At 37.2% G+C, this 25095-nt stretch overlaps 1 protein-coding gene across 1 annotated transcript in view; it reads left to right on the plus strand.

Annotated features, from left to right (window-relative positions):
• Macrod2 (mono-ADP ribosylhydrolase 2) overlaps positions 1-25095 on the plus strand; it is a 1713649-nt gene that overhangs the window by 535508 nt on the left and 1153046 nt on the right. Inside the window, exon 5 of the mRNA XM_042666421.1 lies at positions 24689-24805. Coding sequence (XP_042522355.1) covers positions 24689-24805 — 117 coding nt within the window. The remainder of the gene's footprint in view (positions 1-24688; positions 24806-25095) is intronic.

Consider the following 25095-nt stretch of genomic DNA (forward strand, 5'->3'; position numbering starts at 1 on the left):
AAACACATCTTCTTTCTTTTCTGTATTTTTATAATTTGCCTCAAAGTGACATGCAGGTTCAAGCAAAGTGAGAAAAAAAAACAAACAAGTTTTAAAGTCATCCTTTAAAAAATAAGAAATTGTCCAAAACAGTTATTTCAACAGGAAATCCTCTCCACAAGTCATTTACGTTCATGGCAGCCTTACATAGGCTTACACCAGATTGAATTCTGATCCAGAAAGCAATAGGGGCATTGCTGGGACAACTGGCTAAGTTCTAGACAGTTGGCAGAGTTGTACCAATGTTAATTGCTGACTGGAAAGGTTGTAAGGAGGTTATGAAGATGTTGTTCTTACTTTGGGAAAATACAGACTGGTGTATTTGGGAGTGATAGTTTCAGGTGTGTACCTTGTTCTTAGTATGCACTTTGCTTTCAGAAAGACTGTGAATAAAGAAATGAAAATTTGTTCTCTCTCTCTCACTCTCTCTCTCTCTCTCTCTTTGTGTATGTGTGTGTGTGTGTGTGTGTGTGTGTGTGTGTGTGCAGATAGTTCCCAACTTTTGTTTTGATCTGTCCTTGGGCTAGCCATATGTGTTATATGATTATGATACAGGGCAACAATAACCAGGTGCAGCCCCTGGTCAGTCATTTAACAACTATGGTAAAATAGCCAGGATATGGAAATAACCCAGATTCCCCACTACAGATGAATGGATCCAAAATTTGTGGTACCTATATACAATGGGATATTATGCAGCCATTAGAAAGGACAAAATAATGGCATTCACAGTGAAATGGATGGAACTAGAAGAAATCATGTTAAGTGAGGTAAGCCAAGAGCAAAGAGACAAATGCACATGATCTCCCTGATAAGTGGATGTTAAATCCAAAATGTAAAGAGATATGACAAAGTAAACTAGACTTGAGAAACAAAGGACCTCCATTCATCTGGTCAAATCATTATTAAATAACCCCATGCTGCTGACCACATGGTCAGCATATATGTGGTCAGCATATATATAGCATATATGTGCACATCTGAGGGAAACTAGGAAGAGGACACAGAAACAGAGGGAAATAGGGGAAAACATACAACAGCGGGACCCATCAGCTCTACTGGTCATTGATCAAAACAAATTAAGCAACTTTAATGGCAGTTATGGGAGGGAGGGATGAGTGGGAAAAAGGGAAAAGCTGACATTAAGCAAAAGGAAAGAAATGCACTTATCACCTGATATGGAAGAAATAACTGTATTTTCAAAGCTCATAGAACTCATAAACTTTATAGAACACGATAAAGACAATTTGCCCCGTGAAGGTTAGAATGCGTTTGTGACATTATCACTATCCCACAATACTGTGAAATTTATGAAATTCATGTAATCGCTTAATAACAATAAAAATGCTATAAAAAAGAACAATGGTAAATAACTGACACAGTATGGTGTGCTGTGTGGCGTTTGGTATGGTAGGTGCATTAAATGCATGGCCAATGGATGATATTTTCAATTTAACAATGGGTTTATCAACATGTACTCCCATCGTAAATCAAGGAGCACCTATATATACATAGTGATGAACATATATATTATGGTGGATATTTATGTAGAGATAAATTTGGTAAAATGTTAGCAGTTAAAACATTGGATGAAGGACATGCTTGGACATAAGAATTCTTCATATTAATTTATATTAGTTCTTTATGTTAACTTCCCAAATTTTCTATAAGTTTGAAATTACATAAAAATAAATTATGAAGCCAGGTGCCTCTGACTCCTTTTAGATGCTCAGAAGACTGATATCTAAGGATCATGGTTCAAGTCCAACCTGGACAGGGAAGACTGTGAAACTATTATCTCCAATTAACCAACAAAAACCAGAAGTGGAGCTATGGTTCAAATAGTAACATGTTGGCTTTAAGTAAAAAAGCTCAGGACAGAAGTAAACCAGGCCCAAAGAAACATAGGTCCCATGGTTTCCCTTATTTGCAATAACTAGTATATGTCTGAGACAAGCAGAAAGGTCAGATAAGTTGATGTTACAGAAATGAACCCCAAGATAAGGATTCAAATGTCTTTTCTTTCTTGCGATTATTTCTAACATATTTATAAGATGATTTCTTTGTTGCTTTGTATGTCCCTCCCCCACGGTATAACCCCTGCTTTCATTGTATTTGATGTTGGTATAATTTGTGGAGGGGAAGGGCAAAAACAAACCGTTTAAATAGGGATACAGGTGGACCCATTGCAACAATGAGATGTACAAGGCGTTATATCAAAAAATGAACTTTACAACTTTGGTGGGGGTAGGGGTGGAGATGGGAAGGGATGGGAAGGGGAAACAGGAGGAGGCATCAATGCTTGGTAAGAAATGTACTCATTACCTTGCCCATGTAATTGTAACCCCTCTGTACAGTATTTTCACAATAAAAAACAAAACAAAACAAAACAAAAAACCCCAGGACACTATCCAGGCCCTACAATCAAGTCTAACAGCTAGCAGGAAAAAAATATTAATTAAATTATGTACAAAGATCCTATAGGTTTATATATGTTAATTGGTGCAATATTTCTCAGTCATTATGTGATGCCATTTGGTTTGATTCTGTATGTCATGAAATTTGATTTTTTAATTAAACAATTTGTACAAACTCTTGGTCATTTAACATTCTGAGCAAACAAGTTAATTTACCTTAGAATAAAGCAAACATTGGAAGAATTATTTCTTCCTTACAACTTTATGATAGCTGATAGAAATTAATGGTGGCTATCTATTGACTAGTGGATTCATTTTCTTATTTGTTATGACCCTTCTGAGTTTCTAGTTTCAGAATACATAATTTCAAGATAATTAATAAATTATTGCCTCGCTATGTGAATATATAGAATCCTATATAATTTATCATATCCAAGTATATTTTGTCTTTACCTTCCAGTGTTATTTATAGATTTTATAGGCATTTTCTAATTACAGCAAATGAGTGAAATCATGCAACCTATGTTTCTTTGGGTCTGGCTTACTTTGTTTAATATAATTTTATCCAAGTCTTTCTATTTGCTCATGAATGGTATAATATTCTTTCTGATGGATGAATAGAAGTCCATTGTGTATATATATCACATTTTCTTGATCCATTCATCTGCTGAGGGGCATATGGGTTGATTCCATATCTTGATTATGGTAAACAATGTTGAAATGAGCATAGTTGTGCTGGTAGCTTTAGTGTGACCTTGCTTGTGTTTTATTGGATAAATACTAAGGAGTAGAATTGCTGGGTCATACTGAGACCAAAAGAGGATATTCTTAGGAGAGGATCACAAAGGCTCAATAGTTATGTGCATATGATCATACAAAATGTTGTTTATCAAAATGGAAATGGAAACAAGAGGTTTCTTGTTATTTTCCTTTTATTTTTGTTTTTGTTTCCTCTGTCACTGTTTTTGTTTGCTGTACCTTTTGTATGTAAGTTTATCTGTTTGGGGCAGGGTAAGAGGGAACACAGAAATGGTGGGACAAGTGCAGCAGTCATACTCACTAGACAATGTTGAAAGTGAATCTTTAACTTGTAGGGGACGTGGTTGGGAGAGGAAAAATGGAGAAAATAAGGGAAGAGGGGACAAAAAAAGAAATATACTCATTGCCTGATTATGTAACTGTAATCCTTCTATACATCACCTTTACAGTAACAAAAATACCTAAATAAATTATTACCTTCTTTTCACTGTCAAGCAATAATAGATTTTGAATTTCACAATGTTCCCTGCCAATTGTAAGGGTAAGCATTAAATGATGGCTTCATTAAAAAAAAAAATCACAATAGATAATAAAGAAAACATTGTGTTTTCTTACATTTGTACCAAATACCAGGTTTCTGGCTCATACATCAGGAAGAACACAGAAATATACAACTGGAGTCCTTCCTGGTTTTGCTGTTACAGCCAAAATCCTGACATTCAGACATATTTACAAGACCCATATTTCAGTGTGCCTGTATGCTTTGAGTGGGCTGAAAAGAATGTGCAATGATGTCACATGGCCACTCTTTTCAAAGGCTTGGGGAAGAACATGGTATCTTTGGAAGCGAAAACCGTCTTTGTTGAGAATAATAACCATCACTTCCTCTCTTTGGTTAAACATACAGTCCTATTGGAGGTTTACTATGGAACTTTTGTAGCTACTGGGATGTTAGTTCTGTAGACCAAATTTACATCAAGATTGTAGTCTGCAAGATGCATCATCCTGACATGGCACTAAGGCCATGTTTTATCCCCTTGAATTCTACTCTAGAGCAATGCCCACATTCAAGCACCCATAGTTATAGTAGATAAAATAATGAAAATGATGGTAGTGATAGCTTCCATTGTTGAATGGACATCTACTAGGTACCTAAGTACTATTCTCTTGATCCACACTGACTTTCAAACCTACCTTAAATATAATAATTATTTGCCTTTTAAAAATTAAAAAAAATGGGTCACACAAGATCTAATCCATTTACCGAACTTCAGAAATACTAGGATGGGTAAGAAATATGTCCATTCTATTTAACTATGGAATCTGTGCACTTTTTATAAAGCCTGCCCAAAGCTAGAGGAATGATAGACTCAGAGGAGTTACATGTGTACAACACTAAGATTTTACTTAGATGTATACTGCAATGCAATGCAGAAATACTGGCAAATATTCTAAGTGCAAAGAGTTATATAATATTTCTTACTTGTTACATATGACTAATACCATTTTCTTAAAGCTTATATCTTTGTTATTTTTTACCCACAGTTATTAGTGTTATCTGATAAACTGTAGGTATATCTAGAGAGTCTACATTAAAGAACATTAAAGAAGGGGCTGGGAAGGTGGCTCAGTGGTAGAGCGCTTGCCTTGCATCCATGAGGCCCTGGGTTCGATTCCTCAGCACCACATAAGCAAAAAGAAAAAAGCCAGAAGTGGTGCTGTGGCTCAAGTGGTAGAGCACTAGCCTTGGCTGAAGAGCTGAGGGACAGCGTCCAAGCCCAGAGTTCAGGCCCCACGACCAGAACCCCCCCCCAAAAAAAGAAAAAAAAAAGAACATTAAAGAAGAAATAGAAGAAAAACTTATTGAGAAGCACCTTACTGATCTTAGTAGTGGGGGTAGGAGAAATTGCCAGGTAGGCCTTTAAGATCAACAGGCTTTGTTGTTGTTGTTTTTCAAACTGCATTTTGAATTAAGAAAGATGAGATAAAAAGAATTTGGAAGCCAGGGTGCTGGTGGCTCACACCTGTAATCCTAGCTACTCAGTAGGCTAAGATCTGAGGATTGTGGTTCAAAGCCATCCTGGGAGGAAAGTCTGTGAGACTCTTATCTCCAATAAACCAATAAGCCAATAAATCAGAAGTGGCACTGTAGCTTAAGTGCTAGAGCGCTTACCTTGATCTGAAAAGCTTAGGGCCCAGGCCCAGAGTTCAAGCTTCACAACGGCCCCCCTCCAAAAAAAAAAAAAAAAAAGGATTAGGAATACCTTTTAAAAGATGCTAAGCCTTGATCAATAAATTAGTTTTTAACGTCTACTTTAATAAAGGGGTAACAATGTAAAATTAGTAATCACCTTTTATTTCTTCATTTTCCTATTAGTTCTATTTTTGGTTCTCCTTTTTTTGGCAATGGTGTAAAAGTAATCCTGCAGATACTATCCCTGCTGATTTTTTTTTGGAGGACTTTTTTTTTTATATTTATATTTTTTTATTGTGAAAATACTGTACAGAGGGGTTACAATTACATGGGCAAGATAATGAGTACATTTCTTATCAAGCATTGTAGCCTCCTCCTTTGTTTTCCCTTCCCATCCCTTCCCATCCCCCTCCACCCGCTCACCCAATCCTCCCCGCCCCCTCCCCCACAATATCCCTGCTGATTTTATATTGCTTAAGCCACCTGGAATTTCCTTTTATTGTATCAAGCCATTCTTCCATAATTCAATTGGAATAATTTTCACACTCCTAAGTTTGTTTGGTATTTTTCCTCAAACCATCTTTCCTAGCATAGTTAACTTATGTATGCCCATCCTTTGAATTTTGTCTGCTGCCATAGCTATTGGCTGATGACCAGATTGTACCACATCATAGAAAATGCTTTGGTTGACATTCCTTCTGGATTGTAAGGTCTTATGTACCTCATAAGAACTTAAAGTCACTATACTCTTTAGTTTTCTAGTAATTAACTGATTTTGTTAAATTTTCATCAGTTTTCATATTCATTTTCAACAGAAACGATCAATTTTGTCATTATACTATTTGTCTGAAGGAGGAATATCTCTTTAAATGTCATTTTGAAGACCTAGAATCCTTTTCTACAGGGCCAAAGTTTAAAAAGCCATGAACGTGGTCCATTATCCCTGCTGAGATTTTTTTTTTTTTTTTGTCTGTCGTGGAGCCTGAACTCTGGGCCTGGGTGCTGTCCCTTAGCTGTTCAGCTCAAGGCTAGTGCTATACCACTTGAGACACAGCACCACTTCCCACTGTTTCTGCCTTCTCTGGTGCTGAGGAATTGAACCCAGGGCCTCATGCAAGCAAGGAAAGCCCTCTACCACTGAGCCACCTTCCCAGCCCTGAGATCATTTGTTTTTGCTTCAAAGTTTGCAAGTTGGAAACCTAATATGCTTTGCCTTGACTAATAAAGCAATGATGTCCCAAACTATATCCACATACCAATTTTGGTGTCCTAGAAGTCACAAAAGGACAAACCTTTCAAATGACAACCCGCCTTTCATACGTATATAAATTCTTTATTATCGCTGGGTAAGCAGGTGGCTCATGCCTGTAATCCTGGTTACTCAGAGGCTGAGACCTGAAATTGTAGTTGAAAGCCAGCCAAGACAGGGAAGTCTGTGAGACTCTTGTATCTCACATTAAGCAATAAAAAAAGAAAAATCTAGCTGAAAGACTAGAGCCTTGAGCAAAAACTTGCTTAGGAATAGTGCCTAGACCCTAAGTTCAAGCTTCAGGAACAGCACAAAACTTAAAAACAACAACAACAGCAACAAAAAACTTTATTATCTAGCAAAGAAATAGCATTGTATAATAATCAGTAGTTTCTCAAAAAAGATCACACATAGTTCTCATTTCCTGAAAACATTTCTGGTAAGAAAGTTTACAAGGACTTGGGGACATTCCATGTCTCTTCCAGTGGAATTCCTGCCCTACCCTGCCCCTCCTTTACCTTCTTACCTTCTATAATTCTGAATCAATGCAGACTGGTTTAAACAACGTCTGTTTCTAGGCTTTGCTTCACTGGTAAACTTAGAAATAAATAGTTGAAATGCTTTTTTTTTCCTTTAGAAAAAGATTCCATGAAAATGTTGTAGCTAAGTCAGTATGATTTATGTGTATGCCATATCACTTTTTTTAAATTGCATCTTCTTTCTTAATATGTCTGTTCTTGGGATTTTATATGAGATATAAGAGATTCTAATTACTAAAGTGTTGTCCAGATGGCTGAGGGACAATGTGTTTTTTAGTGGACTCAAACAATGTAGCTGTGAAGGAAAGATCACTCTCGTTTCATACTGGCAAGGATGGGAGATTTAATAGGTTCCCCAGAGTTTTTCATCACATTATAATTTCTTCTGTGATGGTCAGTTTGGGGTCCATATTATGTGACCCAACTTTCCACTTGTTTGAATAGCTGTCAGGCTGCTCAGGAATTGAAGTCTACTGGATAGCAAAATTGTTTTCCAATTGAGAAAGCAGACTTTATTTATTTATTTATTTTCCAATTGGCAAAACAACAATCATGCCCCCCAAATTTCTGACAAGATCCAGAAATATGCTCAATGTAGTCACTCTGATACCTGGAAGGATCTTTACCTGCTTACTGTAAAGCAGTGTGCCTGGAATGCCTTATCATCATGTAAATCTGTGCTGCTTTGCTCTACAATAATAGTGTGTCTAGCTCATTCCATCATTCTTTCCGGAGGTTGCAAGTGTTATCACATCGCCAGTGTTCCCTCTCAGTTAGCTTACATTGCTCATTCAGCACTCCTGGGGACAGCACAATGGCTCCTAAATGTTCTCCGCGGACCTGGTGTGTGGTATTTAAATTAAGGAAGCTCTGACATGTCTTGAAAGGAACTGAAGTATAGCATCCAGATTTGCCAATCCCCTGATTAAAATTCTTGCCAAGTGTTACATTATGCACAGCTTCCCTATTTTGGCTGTAAATTTCATTGCATATTTTTCCGGGATGAGAAAAGTTTGTACTTTCTATTTCATAAACCCACATAATAAACACAGCTTTCTTCAAAACTGTTTGAGGTGTTGGATGGGTGTGCTGCGTTAAATATAGGGCTTCTTTGTGAAGGAAGGTGCACATGGCTCGCTTTAACTTCTCTCATAAGCATTGAAGATAGCGCACAATGGTTCCACTGGGGGTGAGGGGAAATAGGCATTTTGATGAGAGGCAGGATTACCCAGGCTAGTGCTTTATCCTTCATAGTATCACGAGGAATGAACAAAACTTTCTTTATCACCCTGTAGAAGGCCTCTTTCCCCTCTCCCATGTCACCACCACGTGTCCTGAGTCCTGTGTTTTTCAAATATTAATTGGTAAATATGTGAATTGAAACATCTCACTAAATAAACCCTTCTCTAGAAGAAAACTCTAATTAGCCTTAATTCTGAGGAAGAATCCCCAGAGCCCCAGGAAACAATCAGGTTTAGAAGGGAGATTTTTGTCTAGAAGAGTCCACAAATCCAGGTGACTGGTCCTCGATTGGAAAAAGGGAAGGCAAACAGAATGTGGTGCCCCACTTATTTCTGGAATTATATTTTCCTCTGGCAGCAACGTATAGGAGGAAGGGGCCTTTGGGAGCAGGGAGATGGGGCTCCACTGTCACCCAGCTAACAGAAGACTGAATGTCCACTGCAGGTTTGATGAGTACCAGGACTCTCCCATATAGTCCACTCAGCAAATTGATGCTTTCTCTCCCTAAAGAAAACATTCACAAATTCTTTTTCTTGAGGAGAAACCTATTTTAACATATTTATTTGGAAATATTCTAAGCGAATTTATAGAAATGGGAGTACACAAGGATCACATGTGAATATGACATGAATCAATGTTCTTGTATCAGTTTGGATGGATCTAATTTTTTAATACTAAAATATAATTTGATGTATCGTGTTTTTTCTGTTCTGTGAGTTTTTTTTTTAATAATACAATTCTTTGAAAATTGATTTTTTTTTTCTGCCAGTCCTAGGCTTGAACTTAGGGCCTGGACACTGTCCCTGAGCTTCTTTTGCTCAAGGCTAGCACTCTATCACTTGAGCCAGTGCCATTTCTGGCTTTTTCTGTGTATATGGTTACTAAAGAATGGAACCCAGGGCTTCATGTATGCTAGGCAAGCACTGTACGACTAAGCCACAATCTCAGCCCTGAAAATTGAAATTTTTTATTTTTGTTAGCAAAAATGTTTTCATCAGGATTATAAACTATTATAAATCCCACTTGGATAGATATTTGCCTATAAAATACTGAATCAGGGGCTGGGAAGGTGCCTCAGTGGTAGAGCGCTTGCCTTGCATGCTCGAGGCCCTGGGTTCGATTCCTCAGCACTACATAAGCAAAAAGAAAAAAGCCAGAAGTGGTGCTGTGGCTCAAGTGGTAGAGTGCTAGCTTTGAGCTGAAGAGCTGAGGGACAGCACCCAGGCCCAGAGTTCAGGCCCCATGACCGCACCCAAAATAAATAAATAAATTAAATAAAATACTGAATCAAGTTATGAGATATATGAAATAAGTAACTTTTTACAAAATATTACTCTTTAGTAAGTGAAGCCCAACTTTTATTTAATCAGCAAAATGTCTAACTAAAACAATAATTATATTGCTTATCCCAATAATCAGAATATTTTCTTCTTTAAATTATTTTTCTTCACATAAGATTATCCCTTAAAGCTCCTCTTAAAAGTAAATAATAGCTAGAGAGAAATCTAGGTCTGAATTAGGACAATAAATGTCATCTTCATATGAGGACTTTAGAGGAAAGGATTGCATATGGTTCTCTCTAAAGAGTTACAGATAAACTTACCATTAGTCATTTTTAAACTAGGGAATGCAGAATGGATAGCTAAAGGCTTACTAGAACAGTTTCTCCTGTGTGTCTGTTAAGATTTTACATATTTGCAAATACCTACACAAAGGCAGGTTTTTATTGTTTTCTATTAGACATCCAAATAAGACTTTGATAGATCTTTTTTCTTTCCTGAAAATATTTTAATCCTTCATCATTTCACCTAAAACCATTGGTATTTCCTACGGCCAGTGAGCGTAGGAGCCATAAAATGACATTTTTACTTCTCTGTAGGAAGAAAATGAGGAGAAGTGATTATATAACATGATTGAAGTTTAAAAGCTAAATTCCTTGAGGAAAGATTACCTTTCTCCATAGATTTCATTCTCTGATAAAACAAATGAGGTTGTCTCGAAGGCACCTGGTAATGTTGACCTACATCATCTCTAGTTCTGAACTTGTGTCCCCAGCCACTGAGAAGCTTCTAGTAGAAGAGGAAGTATTAAGTTGGTTCATTTCTTAGATCTTTAAAAGAGAAAGGTCTCCCTCCTTCTGTATTTCCACTTGACCTGATCTCTATTAAGAATACTTTCACAGAAACAGGGGCACAATCTGTGCCCTTAACCCAGAGGAAGCTACACACTAGAAGTAACTCTATTATGACTACTTGGAGGAAGGCAGTCATTATTTCTTCTTTATTTAAGGTTAAATTTTCCATTACTGCTTAGACTCTATTATACCAGGCTTGAAGATTATGTTGAAGAATTACTCAATCAAGGACTACATAGTGTTAAGACTTGCCATTTCATATCTTCTTGAGAATGGATCTCTGTTTAGGTGGAAGATAGATGATGCCATTGGGTAAAAATCATGAGTATTTCCATATCAGGTAAATTTTCCATTGCAAAATAATAACTAAAGCTGTATCACCAAGTTTTTGAGGGATCTTTGCACAATACCATGAATGTCTTCAATTTAATGGGATCTTACGTTGTCATTTCACCAACTAATACCATTTTCCTGGAAATTCCTGTCATCTCAGATGGCTGATTGACTCTTCATTATCCCTTTTTGGTGAGAGCTGATGAAGTCTTAGCAAGGTGAGACCACATGATTGTGCAAGTGACACATTCTAGGGCTTTTTGGTTTGTTTTCTTTCAGCTGCCATTTCTTTTTTAGAGATGTGGTCATTAGTGTCTTGGTCCTTCCAATGAGCTATTGAAGGTTTTGTCCATTCTGGTGCTGTACAGAGGGATTATACTTACATGGTAATGAAGGATTTTATTTAAGGAAGTACTAGAGTTTGAACTCAGTGCTTCTTGTTTGTTAGGCAGATGTTAGCCACACTTAGATCCCAGTTGAGGAATTTGCTTTTTTAAAGGAGGAGTGTAGATATCTGAACGGTATGCATGGGCTAGGGCTTAAAATAATATATGTACCATGCACTTAGCATCAGCTAAATATCACTAACATATTCTCAGGAAAAGAATGAGCTTGATTCCTCCACCCTCAATTCTAACAATGAGGTCAAGTTCAACGCTTCATATTTTTCCAAGGAACTTTAAGGGTTATAAATGTTTCTGAGAATATTCTTTTTTATTCTATTGGGAATTATAGTCTAATAAAAAAAAAGCCTAAATCCCTCTTTCTTGTGGATCTGTATGTTAGTTAGGCTTTAGATTCTAAGAGAAAGAGGCATCTCCTGGCTTTTGAGGATAATCCCTGAGTATTTGGATGTGAGATAAAGAAAATGAGATGTGTGATCCCTAACTAAAAACTTCTCCAGGTTCTTGAGCTAAGAAATGTGTAAATGTTTACTACATAACATTTATCACATTCTCCTGGGATCAGAGCCCAAATCTTTTCTTCAAATTGACCAGCAGGAATGGGATATTCATAGAATTTTTTCTTTTTTTTCATTTTATTAGAATTTTTTTCTTTAGTCAGCCCAAGTCAGTCTTAAACAGTTAAACCAAATTCCTCACATCTGTGAAGCTTCAAAGATGTGGATCTCCTTGTCATTGTATTGTATTTTCTCACAGACATTTCTCCTCCTCCCCGAAGGGAACACTGATGCTATTCAGTACCTCACACATAAATCTTTCATGCAGGCTCGAGGTGACCTCTAATGGAATCAACTTTTCACCTGATTACTTCAGCTGTATTATTTTTCTTCCCCCTAAGACTTCAGGATGGGATTTAAACTTATTTCTGTGTGTCTTCACTTGAGGTAGATCATCGCTTTGTTCCTTTTTTGATAATGATGATGATGAAGAGAAGGAGGACCGTTGCCAGTGTTTATCTGTATAACACAACAGTTATTGGCTTAAAACAACAAACTATTTATTCTCTGAGTTCATCATAGGATAGATAGTTATTTTCCTCTTAACTGAGCTCACTCCTATGTCTGGTCAGTTGCCAGGAAAGCTGAATGATGCCTGGACTGGGATGGTCCCAGCTGGAGTAGCTTATCTCTCTTCCACATGGTCTCTCATCCATCAGCAGACTGGCCTGGGCTTGTTCAGCTGGGAGCTGAGCAGGGTTCCAAGAGGGTAAACAGAGGTGTGAAAGACCTCTTGAGGCTTAGGCCTGGAACTTGCAATAAATCATTGTTGCCTTATATTCTTGGCCACAGCAAGTTATAAGATCAGCCTAGATTCAAGGAGTGGGAAAAAAGAGTCCATGTCTTAAGGGGATTTGCTGCAGATCCCCATTGCCAAGAGTCTGGATACAAAGAAGGACATACTTGCTTCAATGTTTACAAAGATCAACCACATTAAGATTCTCTGAGCTCTTATCCAGGCATTAAATAAGTACTGCACATTCTCTCTCCATTCTCTTAAGAATCCCATAAAATAGATACTAACATTATACCCACTGTATAGATGTAGAAACTCTAAAAGAGAGAGACTGGTAGCTTGATTACAGAACCCTTCAGCACCCGAGTCTAGTAACTCAAATTGTTTTTGGATCGTACATCTACCACAGCATATAATTTGTGATGGTCCACTTTGTATATGTATACTTTTGCAGGTTTCCAATTTGATCCCAATACCACTATTAACTTATACATTAAAATAACATACCATTTTTGAATAGAAATTTAAATGTATTTTCTATCATATATATGTATATAAGTGCATGCGTGTGTATGTGTGTGTGTGTGTGTGTGTGAGAGAGAGAGAGAGATATGTTCTTACTTTGGACATCTTGCCCCAAAGAAGCCCCTAGAACTAAGGGACTTCATGATTTGTGTGTATAACCTTGTTTGAATCACTGCTTAATCAAAATCTTACTTCGCATTGGAATTGAGTTCTAGTTCCAGTTATAATCACCTGTTATCAGTTCAAATTGTTAAGGACACACACTGTCTATCTTTTGGTTAGGACTTGTGAAGGAATGTGAGGAGATGGCTCTAATGGCTCCAATTAAAATTAAAGAGGTTTTTCTATTTTATAATCATCAGTCTCTTGGTTTTATTGTGCAGTGGATGTTCAAAGCCCTGATCATAAGGCCAACTTCTCATCATTCTCCAGAGATTTGTCAAGAAGTCAAGATAGTATAGAGGAGTGATCGTCAAGGTTCTCACCTGGTAGTATGTCTGCATTACTTGCAAAGATTATTATATGCAGATTCGCAGGTCCTAATGCTGGAAGAAGCTGATCTCATAGATTTGGTGCTGATCTTGAAACTATACCTCTCCCAGGCTCCACAGGTGTATCTCCAGCAGAGAACCTCAGAACCTGCATTGACTATACTTTTAGAGCCATAAAAACTGAATTCACTTATCAGGTGAATGGCCTTAGACAATGCATATATCCGTATACAAGTTTCATCTACTAGTCATAGAGGGGGAGGATAAAGCCCCAAACCACCTCACAAAAGGCTTGTTGACCTATCAGAAGATGTGCTTTCTGTGTATTCTGTACTTTGCAGATTGCTTTCTTTTTGTGTGTTACTACTGGGGTTTGAACCAAGGGTCTCACACTCCCCATTAGCTTTTTGCTCAAGTCTAGTGCTTTATCGCTTGAGCCACAACTCCTTTTCTGGCTTTTGGGTTAATTGGAGTTAATTGGGTTAACTCTGGCTTTTTGCTTAATTGGAGATGGGGTCTTACATACTTTCCTATTTCATATGGCTTTGAATCTCAGTCTTCAAATCTCACCTTCCTGAGTAACTAGAATTATAGGTATGAACCATCAGTGACTAGCTGAAAATTACTTTTAATTTCAGTAAAAGCATGACCTCAGACCATCTGTCTTATTAATTTGGTTTCTAAGATCTTGACGAAACCATGTTTTATGTAATTTTTGCATGAAGTAGAGTATGAAAAAGTAAGGACTAAGAATGTAGATTTAGTTGGATGCCAGTGGTTTAGAGTTGCATTCCCAACTACTTAGTAGGCTGAGAAAGGGAGAATGGTGGTTTGAGGCTGGACCAGGCAAACTTACAAGATCTATTTCTCAGTCAACATCTGGGCATGGTGGCACATGCCTGTTACCCAGCTGTATGAGAGTCTGATGTCAGGAGGTCTGTGGTTCTAGTCCAGCCTGAACAGAAAAGTTCATGAGACACCAATTCAACAGAAAGAAGCTGGGTATAGTGACACACACTTGCAATCCCATTGGTTCTAAAATAGGTAGATACAAAGTCTAGACACATCTCAGGCAAGAAACTAGACACCATCTCAAAAATAACTAGTAAAAAAAAATGTGCTAGGGATATGGGTTGGTGGTAGATTCTCTGTCTTCTATGCGTGAAATTCTGAGCTTAAACATAGTGCTTTCCCCCCAAATAAAAGCAAAAATAAAAAAGAATATTAAAGACTTTGAGATCAGAGCAGTGTGGGTTCTATTCCCAGTTCCTACATTATATTTACTAACTTTTACTTCTTTCATGTTGTTAAGTAGAGATCTTAATAGTTCCTACTGCTGCAGTTTTTAAGATGAATGAATATAATAGTATATCCAATAGTCAATGCATACTTGTTATATATCAGGCATTATTCAAAGCTTCTATCAGTTCACTCACAAAAATCCTATACTTTTGGATGGAAGTCCTGTAGGGATCTCCATTTCCCAGATGAGAAGATTGAGGCACAGCAGTGAGACAGCCCTTGTGAGCTACCAGAAAGTACACAGTAGATCCTCAAAAGTTGTGAAGTTACCATTACTATTGCTATTATTACTGGATGCCCTCATAGGTGCTTGCAGCGTACTTTGTGCAAGGTATTTGTTTTAATAAATTTATGTTGATATGCTTTCAGGAGAACCTTGCATATCCTCATGGGCTTCTAAACAGTATATTCAATAAGAGAAGCTTCTTGTTCTTTTTAAGATAATCTGATTTGTTTGTCTGCTTTTACATTAGGTTATTGACTTTTATTTACCAAAGAAGATTAAATGCCTGTGTGCAAATCAAGAACTTCAAATGTCTTTGTAGGATAAGGAAGAGACCTCACAGAGACAATTTCTAAAATAACTTGATTTCACTAAATGGTACTTGTAATATTTAATAAAACATATTTAGATTCAACTTACTCATTTGTTTATATAATGGAGGAACTCTACCCGAGGAATATAGAGAGGCAGGCTGGAATTTGTGAGGAATATAAATATGTTCATTTTTTTTAAACCTGAGATTTCCAATTTTTAGTATGTGTGCTGCCAAAGCGAACACAAACCTGAGATTTACGTTCTCCCCCCTACCTCCCTTACCTTTTTTGTCTTGACCCTACCTATTTAAAAAGAGGAAGAAAACTTTTATAATAACATTCTCATTGTTACAATGGGTTATCCTGTATCCTTATTTCAGCATTTTGTTACTTCCCTTCCCCCCCCCAAATTAGAAAAATGTATATACAAGATGCAGGACACCAGAATCAAATACAGTGACCACAGGGGTTGTACCCTGGGGGAAGAACATACAAAGAAACAAAAAACAACCAAAAAAATCACATAAAATCATAGTACATTATAAGTACATTAAAAAGAACAGTGAGATGTACAAGACAGCATGTTGAAAATGAACTTCACAACTTTGCTGAGGGGTGGGAAGCGGGGAGTAGTTGGGGAGGTGGGGAGGGAAGGGATGGTAGGGGAAAAACAAAGGAGGAGGTAACAATGCTCCATAGAAAATGGACTCATTACCTTGCTCATGTAACTGTAACCCCTCTGTACAGTATCTTTATGATAAAAAATATTAAAAAATAAAATTAACATTCTTAAACTCTGGGCCCCAAGGTAATATTGAAAAAAAATGAAAACCAATTCTTCCTCCAAGGACAATTAAAACTTTCTACTCCACTCTCAGACAGTGTAATTCTTCAATCTAGAGTCTAAAGAAACCTAAGATTCTCTGATTAATAGAATGAAGTCCTTTGAATTTAGCCTTCTCGGATTACTGAGGACCAATGTAAGGCTATCAGGCCCTTACCCTAGTTAACTATCTGCCTGTGAGAACCAGACCACATTGTCAGGATGGGAAATGAAAGACACATTATCTTAACCTGGTGTTTAGAAGCCATATGCCTAGACTCCCCTTAACTCTGACAAAGAATAGTCCACAGAGGAAGCTCTAGGACTAGCTGGCCACACCATAGACATTTTCTAGTAAGTCTTCAGCCATTATCACTTAACCTCCTTTCCAACACAACTATTTGAATGAATAGGAGAAGCTAGAGAAGGATGTACATAGAGTCTTCAGATTCTGTCATGACGAAGGACTTGATTTAAACCTAGGGGAAGGAACTTAGTTAAGGTAACATGTTCGTTGTGGTAAAAGAAAAACACTGAATTTGTTGCATTAAAGTTTATGAAATAGCAATGAGTCAATGGAATGAAAATTACCATTTGTCATTTACACCTGAATTCAATGAATTCATCAAAGCAAACTGCCTTCAGAAACTTCCCATAATCTCAGTGGCTTACCATAATACAGATTTAACTAAGTTTTGTTCACAATTCACATGTGATGTGGGGGTAGAGTGAGTTTTTTCTTACATGGTCATTTAGGGACCCAGACATCTTCCATCCAGCTGCTCCTCTGTCTCCTGGGATGCTGACTTCCTGTACTAGAACCTCTGCATGCAGCCTGTACACAACAGTGGTTCATGTGTTGAAGGACTGGGTGGCAGACATTTTAGAGACTGGACATAGAAGTAGTTGCATCACTTTTGCTTATACTATTTAAGCAGGACTCAATCCATGATCCCTAAAACTGGATAGGTGGCTGGGAAATGCTGTCTAACTTTATGCTTAGGAAGAAATCTAAATCGCCTTTGGTGACACTTTGCATTCTAGCAACAGCCATTTTGAATAACTCAGTAGCTATTTATTATTTTCAGTATATAATTACTATACTTCCACATAGGGCCAAGTAGTCTCATTTCTTTGATATTACAGTCCTATTGCTCTCTGGAATATGTTAGTCAACTTTCCTTTCTCTTTTAGACTCATTCTTGAGAGTTTCTTCCCTCCCTCCCTCCTTCCCTCCCTCCCTCCCTCCCTCCCTTCCTTCCTTCCTTCCTTCCTTCCTTCCTTGCTTCCTTCCTTCCTTCCTTCCTTCCTTCCTTCCTTCCTTCCTTCCTTGCTTCCTTCCTTCCTTCCTTCCTTCCTTCCTTCCTTCCTTCCTTCCTTCCTTCCTTCCTTCTCTTTCTCTCTTTCTTTTGTAGTGAATAGGCTGGACCTTTGGTTTCTCCTCCCCACCACTCTTCAGGGGAGGTAGAAAAATGCTATTGTGTTGTATCGTTCCTCTTTCCAACCTTCATACTGCTGCCTTTTGAACCTTATCCTTAGTGAAGCCTAAAAAGATTTCTATCAGACTGCACCAAGCCTGAGAGAAGTGGGAAAAGTTTCAGTGTGTGAGAATTGTAAAGTCTCTAGTATAGAATTCTATCGCCAGAATTGTGAGTACAGCACTGTGGCTGAATACTCAACTTTATTTTTCAATTTCTGATTTGGATTTGAGTGGCCTACTTCCTGGAATTGTTTCCTTTTTTGTTGTTGTGTTCTTGTTCTGTTGTGTTTTTTTAAAGGTATACTACTTTCCTTTTCAAATGAAATTGAACTTAGTTCTGCTGTATTGAGCACATAAAATCACAGAAAAGGTAGGTTATTAAGCTATCCAGGGACATATGAAAGAAAAATTGAATTGCTCTTCTCTCCAAGAAAGGGGATGGACTAAGGGAGGAGACAGACTTTGTATACCTAGGGAGTTTTACTTTCTTTAAGTATAAGTCAATTTTTATGCCGGGCGACGGTGGCTCACGCCTGTAATCCTAGCTACTCAGGAGGCTGAGATCTGAGGATCGTGGTTCAAAGCCAGCCCGGGCAGGAAAGTCCGTTGAAACTCTTATCTCCAATAAACCACTAGAAAACCGGAAGTGGTGCTGTAGCTCAAGTGGTAGAGCGCTCGCCTTGAGCTGAAGAGCTGAGGGACAGGGCTCAGCCCCAGAGTTCAAGCCCCAAAACAAAAAAAAAAAGTGTAAGTCAATTTTTAATATAAATCAATTTCTAAGTATTATAAACTTTAATTTTATGAGAACATTAACATTTTTCCTGAAAAAGATGTTGTCAATGATGTTTTGCTGATGTTGTAAGTGATGTGAATTTTTATTTTGTTCATGTTTTCTTTTTTTAATCTGTTTTTTAATCATTTTTAAACTACATTTAAGTAGTTGTACAAAGGAGACCCTTTCCATCCAGCGTCTGTATTCCTACTGTGCTAGCATAAATGCAATATCAACGCGGTGAGATGGAGAGGATTATAGTTTGAAGCCAGCCTGGGAAAAATATTTTCAAGACTTCATTTCATCCAACTAAGAGGAACTGGACATGGTGGTACAAACCGGTCATCCCAATCATGCAGGAAGCTTCTGATGGTGACAGGGTAGCTTTTATCGAAATAATGTTCCTTCTAATGCTGATAAATTCTGGCAAAATAGAAACAACATAAATTATTTATTTATACTAGGGGGTGACCCAAAACAGGATGAAACTGAAAGTGACTTAACCTTTAAAAAAAAGAAAGAACACTGGATGAGAACTACATTTAAGATATCTCTTGGCTTTGACTTTGAGTCCCTACTGTATATGGCAAATGCTTAATAGAAATTGTCAAGGGTCCCCAGAAAAGAGAGTGTCAGATAGAGGATCCCCCAATTTTACAAACAATGCTTGTTAAATCTTTAACTGGCTCTTAAACTATGCCTGTTCAGGGAAAGACTTCAAAAAACCAGGACAAAAATTGAAGGTAGAAAGCTGAGAAGAGAGTTATGTCAGCTTCATGCTGCAGGTCCATAAAACTTGGAGTTTTAGCAGTTTCTGAACCCAAGTTGGAGGGGTTTTGATAACACAGTGGGTTTTCCATTGAATCTCCAGAAGTATCATGCTTTAAGAATAAACTATACATCCTAGGGCTAAGAGAATTTTTTCTCCTAGGAATAAGAGAAAAGCTAAAATAGACCCACATTAACCAGGTCCCCAAACTGCTTGAGAATAATTTTCTTGAGTGCTATAACAAAGTTAACCCTGTGTGGAAGAGGACAATAAAATCTAAAGTTTTGTGATATATTACTAACAGCTTAAAGTTTGTCATCAACCATTATTACACATCTAAAACAACAAGAAAATGTAGTGCAGAATCAAACGAAAAATGAGTCAACATATACAGACCCACAGCTGGCCTGAACATTAGATTTGACAGCCACCATGAGAAACAGCCAGGTCCTGGTGGCTCATGTCTATAAGCCTAACTACTCACAAGACTGAGATCTGAGGACCACAAATGGAAACCAGCCATGAAACTCTTGTCTCTAATTAATCAGCAAAAAGCCAGAAGTAAAGATATACCTCAAGTGGTACAGCACCAGACTTGAAGGACAAAACCAAGCAAGAACACCAGCCCCTGAGTTCAAGGCCCAGTACTAGCACAATAAATAGACAGACAGACAGACAGACAGACAGACTGACTGACTGACTGACTGACAGACTGACTACTGACAGACAGATGTGAAATCTGTTAAGGATTCACATGATAAAATACAAGAATGGAGTTAGGAGATAGGATATTTCAGAAGAGGTATAAAAATAGTAAGAGAAATACTAAACAGAAATTTCAAGAACTGCAAAGAACGTGAAATTAGAAATAAAAAAGGGGATAAGGGGTTGAAATTATTGGCAGATTTAACACAATTTAGTAATAAAAGGACAATAAAATTAGCAAAAGACATATACAGGCATTTCCAAGAAGAAATAGATTAATGGCCAATAAGCACTTGGCAAGCTATTTCACCATCATTAGTCATCAGAGAAATCTAAATTGAGTATTCCTTTATAGCCATTAGAATTGCTAAAATTAAAAAAAGCTGACAAACGCTAGGGAATGCCACAATTTGAATTATCATACACTGATGGGGGTAGGTATAATCACTTGAAAAAATTATTTATTCATTATTCAATAAAATGTTGCATGTGTTAGTGAACAAGTACCTGATATAAACAGCTTAAAAGAGGAAGATTTCATTTCAGAGGGTTCATTCCAGGGCTACTTGGCTCCATGCTTCTAGGGTGAGGCGGACCACTATGACATAGGGAGAAGAAGTAGAAAAAGGAAAAGATCAGAAAAAGGAGATCAGATTCATAATCTTCAAAAGCATCCCCCACCCACCCTGTGACCTGCTTTCTCTTACTATGCCCCACTTCCTAGGATTTCAAGATAAGTGTGTGAAATACCTCAGTCAGGAACAGTTCAACATAGGATCCTGTGGAAGACATTTCACACTCAAACCATATCAAGAATAACAAATTGGTTCATAGGACTTTTTCCAAGAAAATGAAAACCTAGAGTCAGAAAAGGACATATACAGTATCTATGTTTATTCATAATAACTAGAACTGTAACTAATCCTATATCCATTGGCAGATGATTAAATAGATATTGTGGTATATTCAACAATGGGATATTACTCAAGCATAAAAAAGGAATAAAGTTCTAATAAATGCAGCACCAATTAATTTCAAAACTATGATAAGTGAAAAACATCAAAACCTCAATCTGAAGTTTGAAGCTATAGCATAGCTAAAAGTTAGCTAAGTTTATTGAAATCAAAATAAGGGCCTCTCTGGGTGGTTAAAAAGGGAATTTAGATGGAAGGAACAAAAGAAAACTTTGGGCATTGGTGGAAATGTTTCATATCATTTTGGCATCCTGCTGAGGTGATTGTACACATTTGTTAAAATACTTTAAAACTGCAGGCTTAATGCCTGTGCATCTGATTACATTTGAAATCATAAATAGAATTAATGGAAATTTTAAAATGTGATAGTGGGTTAATGTCACTTATAAGAATTCAGGTAAGACTGCCTAGTTTGAGAACTGAAGGTAATTAAAATAAGGGTTTAATGTATTTTTGCTGTTCCAGACAAATCTTGGGATTTGAGTGTTATTTCCACTTTTTGTGAGTATGGGAAAGTTACTACTCTTTTTTAAATGCTCATAAAATGGCTATAATAAAAATTAGTATTCACTTTGCAGGGTTTCCTTGGCTCCAAGACTCATTCAGTACATTTATACTATCATCATTATTAAATAGTTCTAGTTCCAATGTCCTCTGGTAGTCAGGAATACTGATGTAACTGTGAAAATATTAATAATTGGGTATCTACAAACTGCATCATCTGCAACTAAATAATGCAGACAATATTTGACAGCATAGGATTAAATACGTTAGCAAATGCTATTTCAATTTTTCCTTTGAAACCAACTAATGACCTCCTTGCCAAGAAAAAATTCACTTTAACACACTTCTCTCAAGTCTCTTGAGGAAAAATTAAATAGAGAAATTAGGACATATTTTTCCCTAATAGTCTCTGCCTATTTCCACTCCTATAGTCTCTGCCTATTTCCAATCCCATAATCCCATATACATCTTTCTAGAATATACATAAGTACGTGAAGACAGGCACAAGTTTTTGTATATGGCTATTAATAAAACTGTGACTATTATATACATATTCTTCTAAACCTGGCACTTTTGCCTAGAACTTTTTTCATGTTTAAGACCTTTTTGCTTAGTCTTTGTAAGAGCTGCAAATATGGTCGATGGCACAGATTGGCTTTTATTTACTTAACAAGCTCCTAGTAGATGAACATCTGAGAATCTTCACATTTTCACGATTATAGATTACTTCAGCTTTCTATTTATTTACTTATGAAGATGATGTACAGTGGGAGTACAGTTACATAAGTCAGGTAATACATATATTTCTCTTTGAACAGTTTTACCTCTTCTTTCATTTTCTCCCAGCTTTTCCTTCCAGAACTCCCTCTGATTCAGCTTTCATATATATAGATCTTTCATATACATACTAATAAAATTAAAAGGGAAAAACTATTTTGAATGTACATGTGCATAAACAATGAATGACTATCAGAATATTAGCTTTCTCTGGATAATTGATTTCAATGGTAGTTCTCATATTGTTGTTGCTCCATATTTCTCATCTTATCATAAGGAAAAATATTGTTTTAAAACTTACACAGCATCAGGCTCTGGTTGCTTATACCTGTAATCCTACTGAGGAGTCTTAGATCTGTGGGATCATAGTTTAAAGCCAAACTATGCAGGAAAGTCTGTGAGACTTTCATCTCCAATTAACAAGCACAAAGTTGGAAATAGAGCTGTGGCTAAAATGAGTGCCAGCCTTGAGCAAAAAAAAAAAAAAAAGCTAAGGATAGTGCCCAGGCCTAACATTCAAGCCCTAAGGCCAGCGCACGCACACATGTGCGCGTGCGCGCGCACACACACACACACACACACACACACAACACACACACACACACACACACACACACACACACACACACACAAAACACCCAAAGGATGATGAAAATGGTGATATTGATCAAGATGCATTGTACTTACATATGGATTTGTACAACTACTTAATGATGGTAAAAATATAATTTTAAAAACAAACAGAACTTTGGTTGTGTTGTGTAAGATGATTATCATTAATAACATTGCATTAAGCGTCTGCTGAATGCCTTTTATTCACAAACATATCCAAAGTCCATAGACAATGATATAAGGGGCTCCTTTATTGACACTGGTGTATGAGGATACTGGAGGTTAGACCATCGTATGGCTGGAAAAGTACATAGAACATAGATTTCAACTTAGGTCTATATGATCTAAAGTGACCTTGTTTTCCCAGGGAAGCTTGTTCAGAGAAAAGTAACACCTTGATGCTAGTCAGTGGCAACAGAAGCCAACTCTGGAACGTGAGACTTCCTGAACTACCAATGTCTGGCTGACACATACAGCTTCCTTCTACAATATTAGTGATAATAATTGAGACCAATGGTTATTTGCTTTGTGTTATAGACTATGGAGAGGAAAGGAGTTCTTTAGATCTCTAATGTTTAGTCCGTTTTCACATTCTAGATTATTCTCTCTCTTTCTCTCTCTCTCTCTCTTGTTGGCCAGGACTCAGGGCCTCATACTTGTTCATCTTAGCTCATTTGACTTAGTACTCTCTCCTTTGAGTCCTGTGTCCAGCCTAGTTTTTCTACTGGTTATTTTGGAGATGAAATCCTGCAGGTTTTTCTGTCAGAGCTGCCCTCTACCCACAGTTCACATTTCCATCTCCCGAGTAACTAGGATAACACGGTTGCACCCACATTCTAGGTTACTCTTAACTCCTCCTTTTTGTCTCTTTCCTTTGTTTTTCATACATGCATTTGCTTTCTGTTCCTAGGTCCTGTTCAATAATAAACACCCAAATTCTCAATTTCCTAGCCTATGAACACCAGGTCTTTTAGTCTTCCTATGCTCTCACCTTTGAGTCACATAAAGCTATAATTCCAAGTGATAGATGTATTGCGATCTCGCTATGATCGTGAATGTATAACTGTGGACACCTGAGGCTGACACAGGCAGAACACTACTTTTTTAGAGTAAGAACAGCTGCAGCAGTTCTGTTTTGGTGTGGCAAGTGAGGGAGGGAGGGAACTTTGGACCATTTATTAAGACCTAATCTTGTCTGGTGCCTCTGTGGGCACACAGAATCCTCACGGAAACGCCTTCCTGTTTGCATTGTGCTTCTGTGGAGAGAAGTTCTGTAGAGTTTGAATCTCGTTTGGGTAGCATTACTTTCAGTGACTAACTTGTGAGGTGAGCACAAATGTTCCAAAGTTGTTTTTTTTTCCTGACCTTCTAAAATGTGGTGTATTGGAGATAACAGTTCACAGTTTGGGAACAACAAGATGTTAGTATTTCCTCTCAAGTCTTTGTGCTCAGTGACATTGAATGATAAGGTGTTATTGAATCATAGCTGTAGTTATACAAATAGAATTAGAAAATGTTACCTATCATCTACTTGCCTCTCTGAGAGTAGCTGTAACATTTACTATCACAGTACTTCCATTGCTTGTCTGCTTCTGCTCATCATATAAACCAAAAACCAAACACACACACACACACCCATACACACACACACACACACACACACACACACACACACACACACACGCACGGAGAAAAACAAAAATGTAGACAGTATTTTTATGAGAAAAAATTGAATTCTTTTTCTTTCATTTTAAGTTTTATATTTATTTCCAAGAGGGCAATTATAGGCTAATTTTTCCCCCATTCTCTCCTAGTGGATGGCTGTATTCACAGAGCCGCTGGCCCCTGCTTGCTAGCCGAGTGCCGGACCCTGAATGGCTGTGATACGGGACATGCAAAAATCACATGTGGCTATGACCTTCCTGCAAAATGTGAGTACAACTTTTTTGAGAATTCTTACCTTGTTTTCATCTTCAGGTTCATAATTGGAGAAGGATCTAGCGGTGGTGGTATTGTTTCTGTTCAGACATATATATATATATATATATATATATATATATATATATATATATATATATATATATGTAGAGACATTTATATGTTTACAGGTGGATTTTTTTCAGGGTTTTAGCAGAGTGTCTCTGACACAGGGAAATGAAAATATGAGCAAAATATATATTACAGTATTTAAGTGCTACCAGCGACAGCTTCTGGAAATGAT

The sequence above is a fragment of the Dipodomys spectabilis genome, unplaced genomic scaffold, assembly GCF_019054845.1.
Source record: "Dipodomys spectabilis isolate Male_0828 unplaced genomic scaffold, ASM1905484v1 ptg000365l, whole genome shotgun sequence".
Lineage (NCBI taxonomy): Eukaryota > Metazoa > Chordata > Mammalia > Rodentia > Heteromyidae > Dipodomys > Dipodomys spectabilis.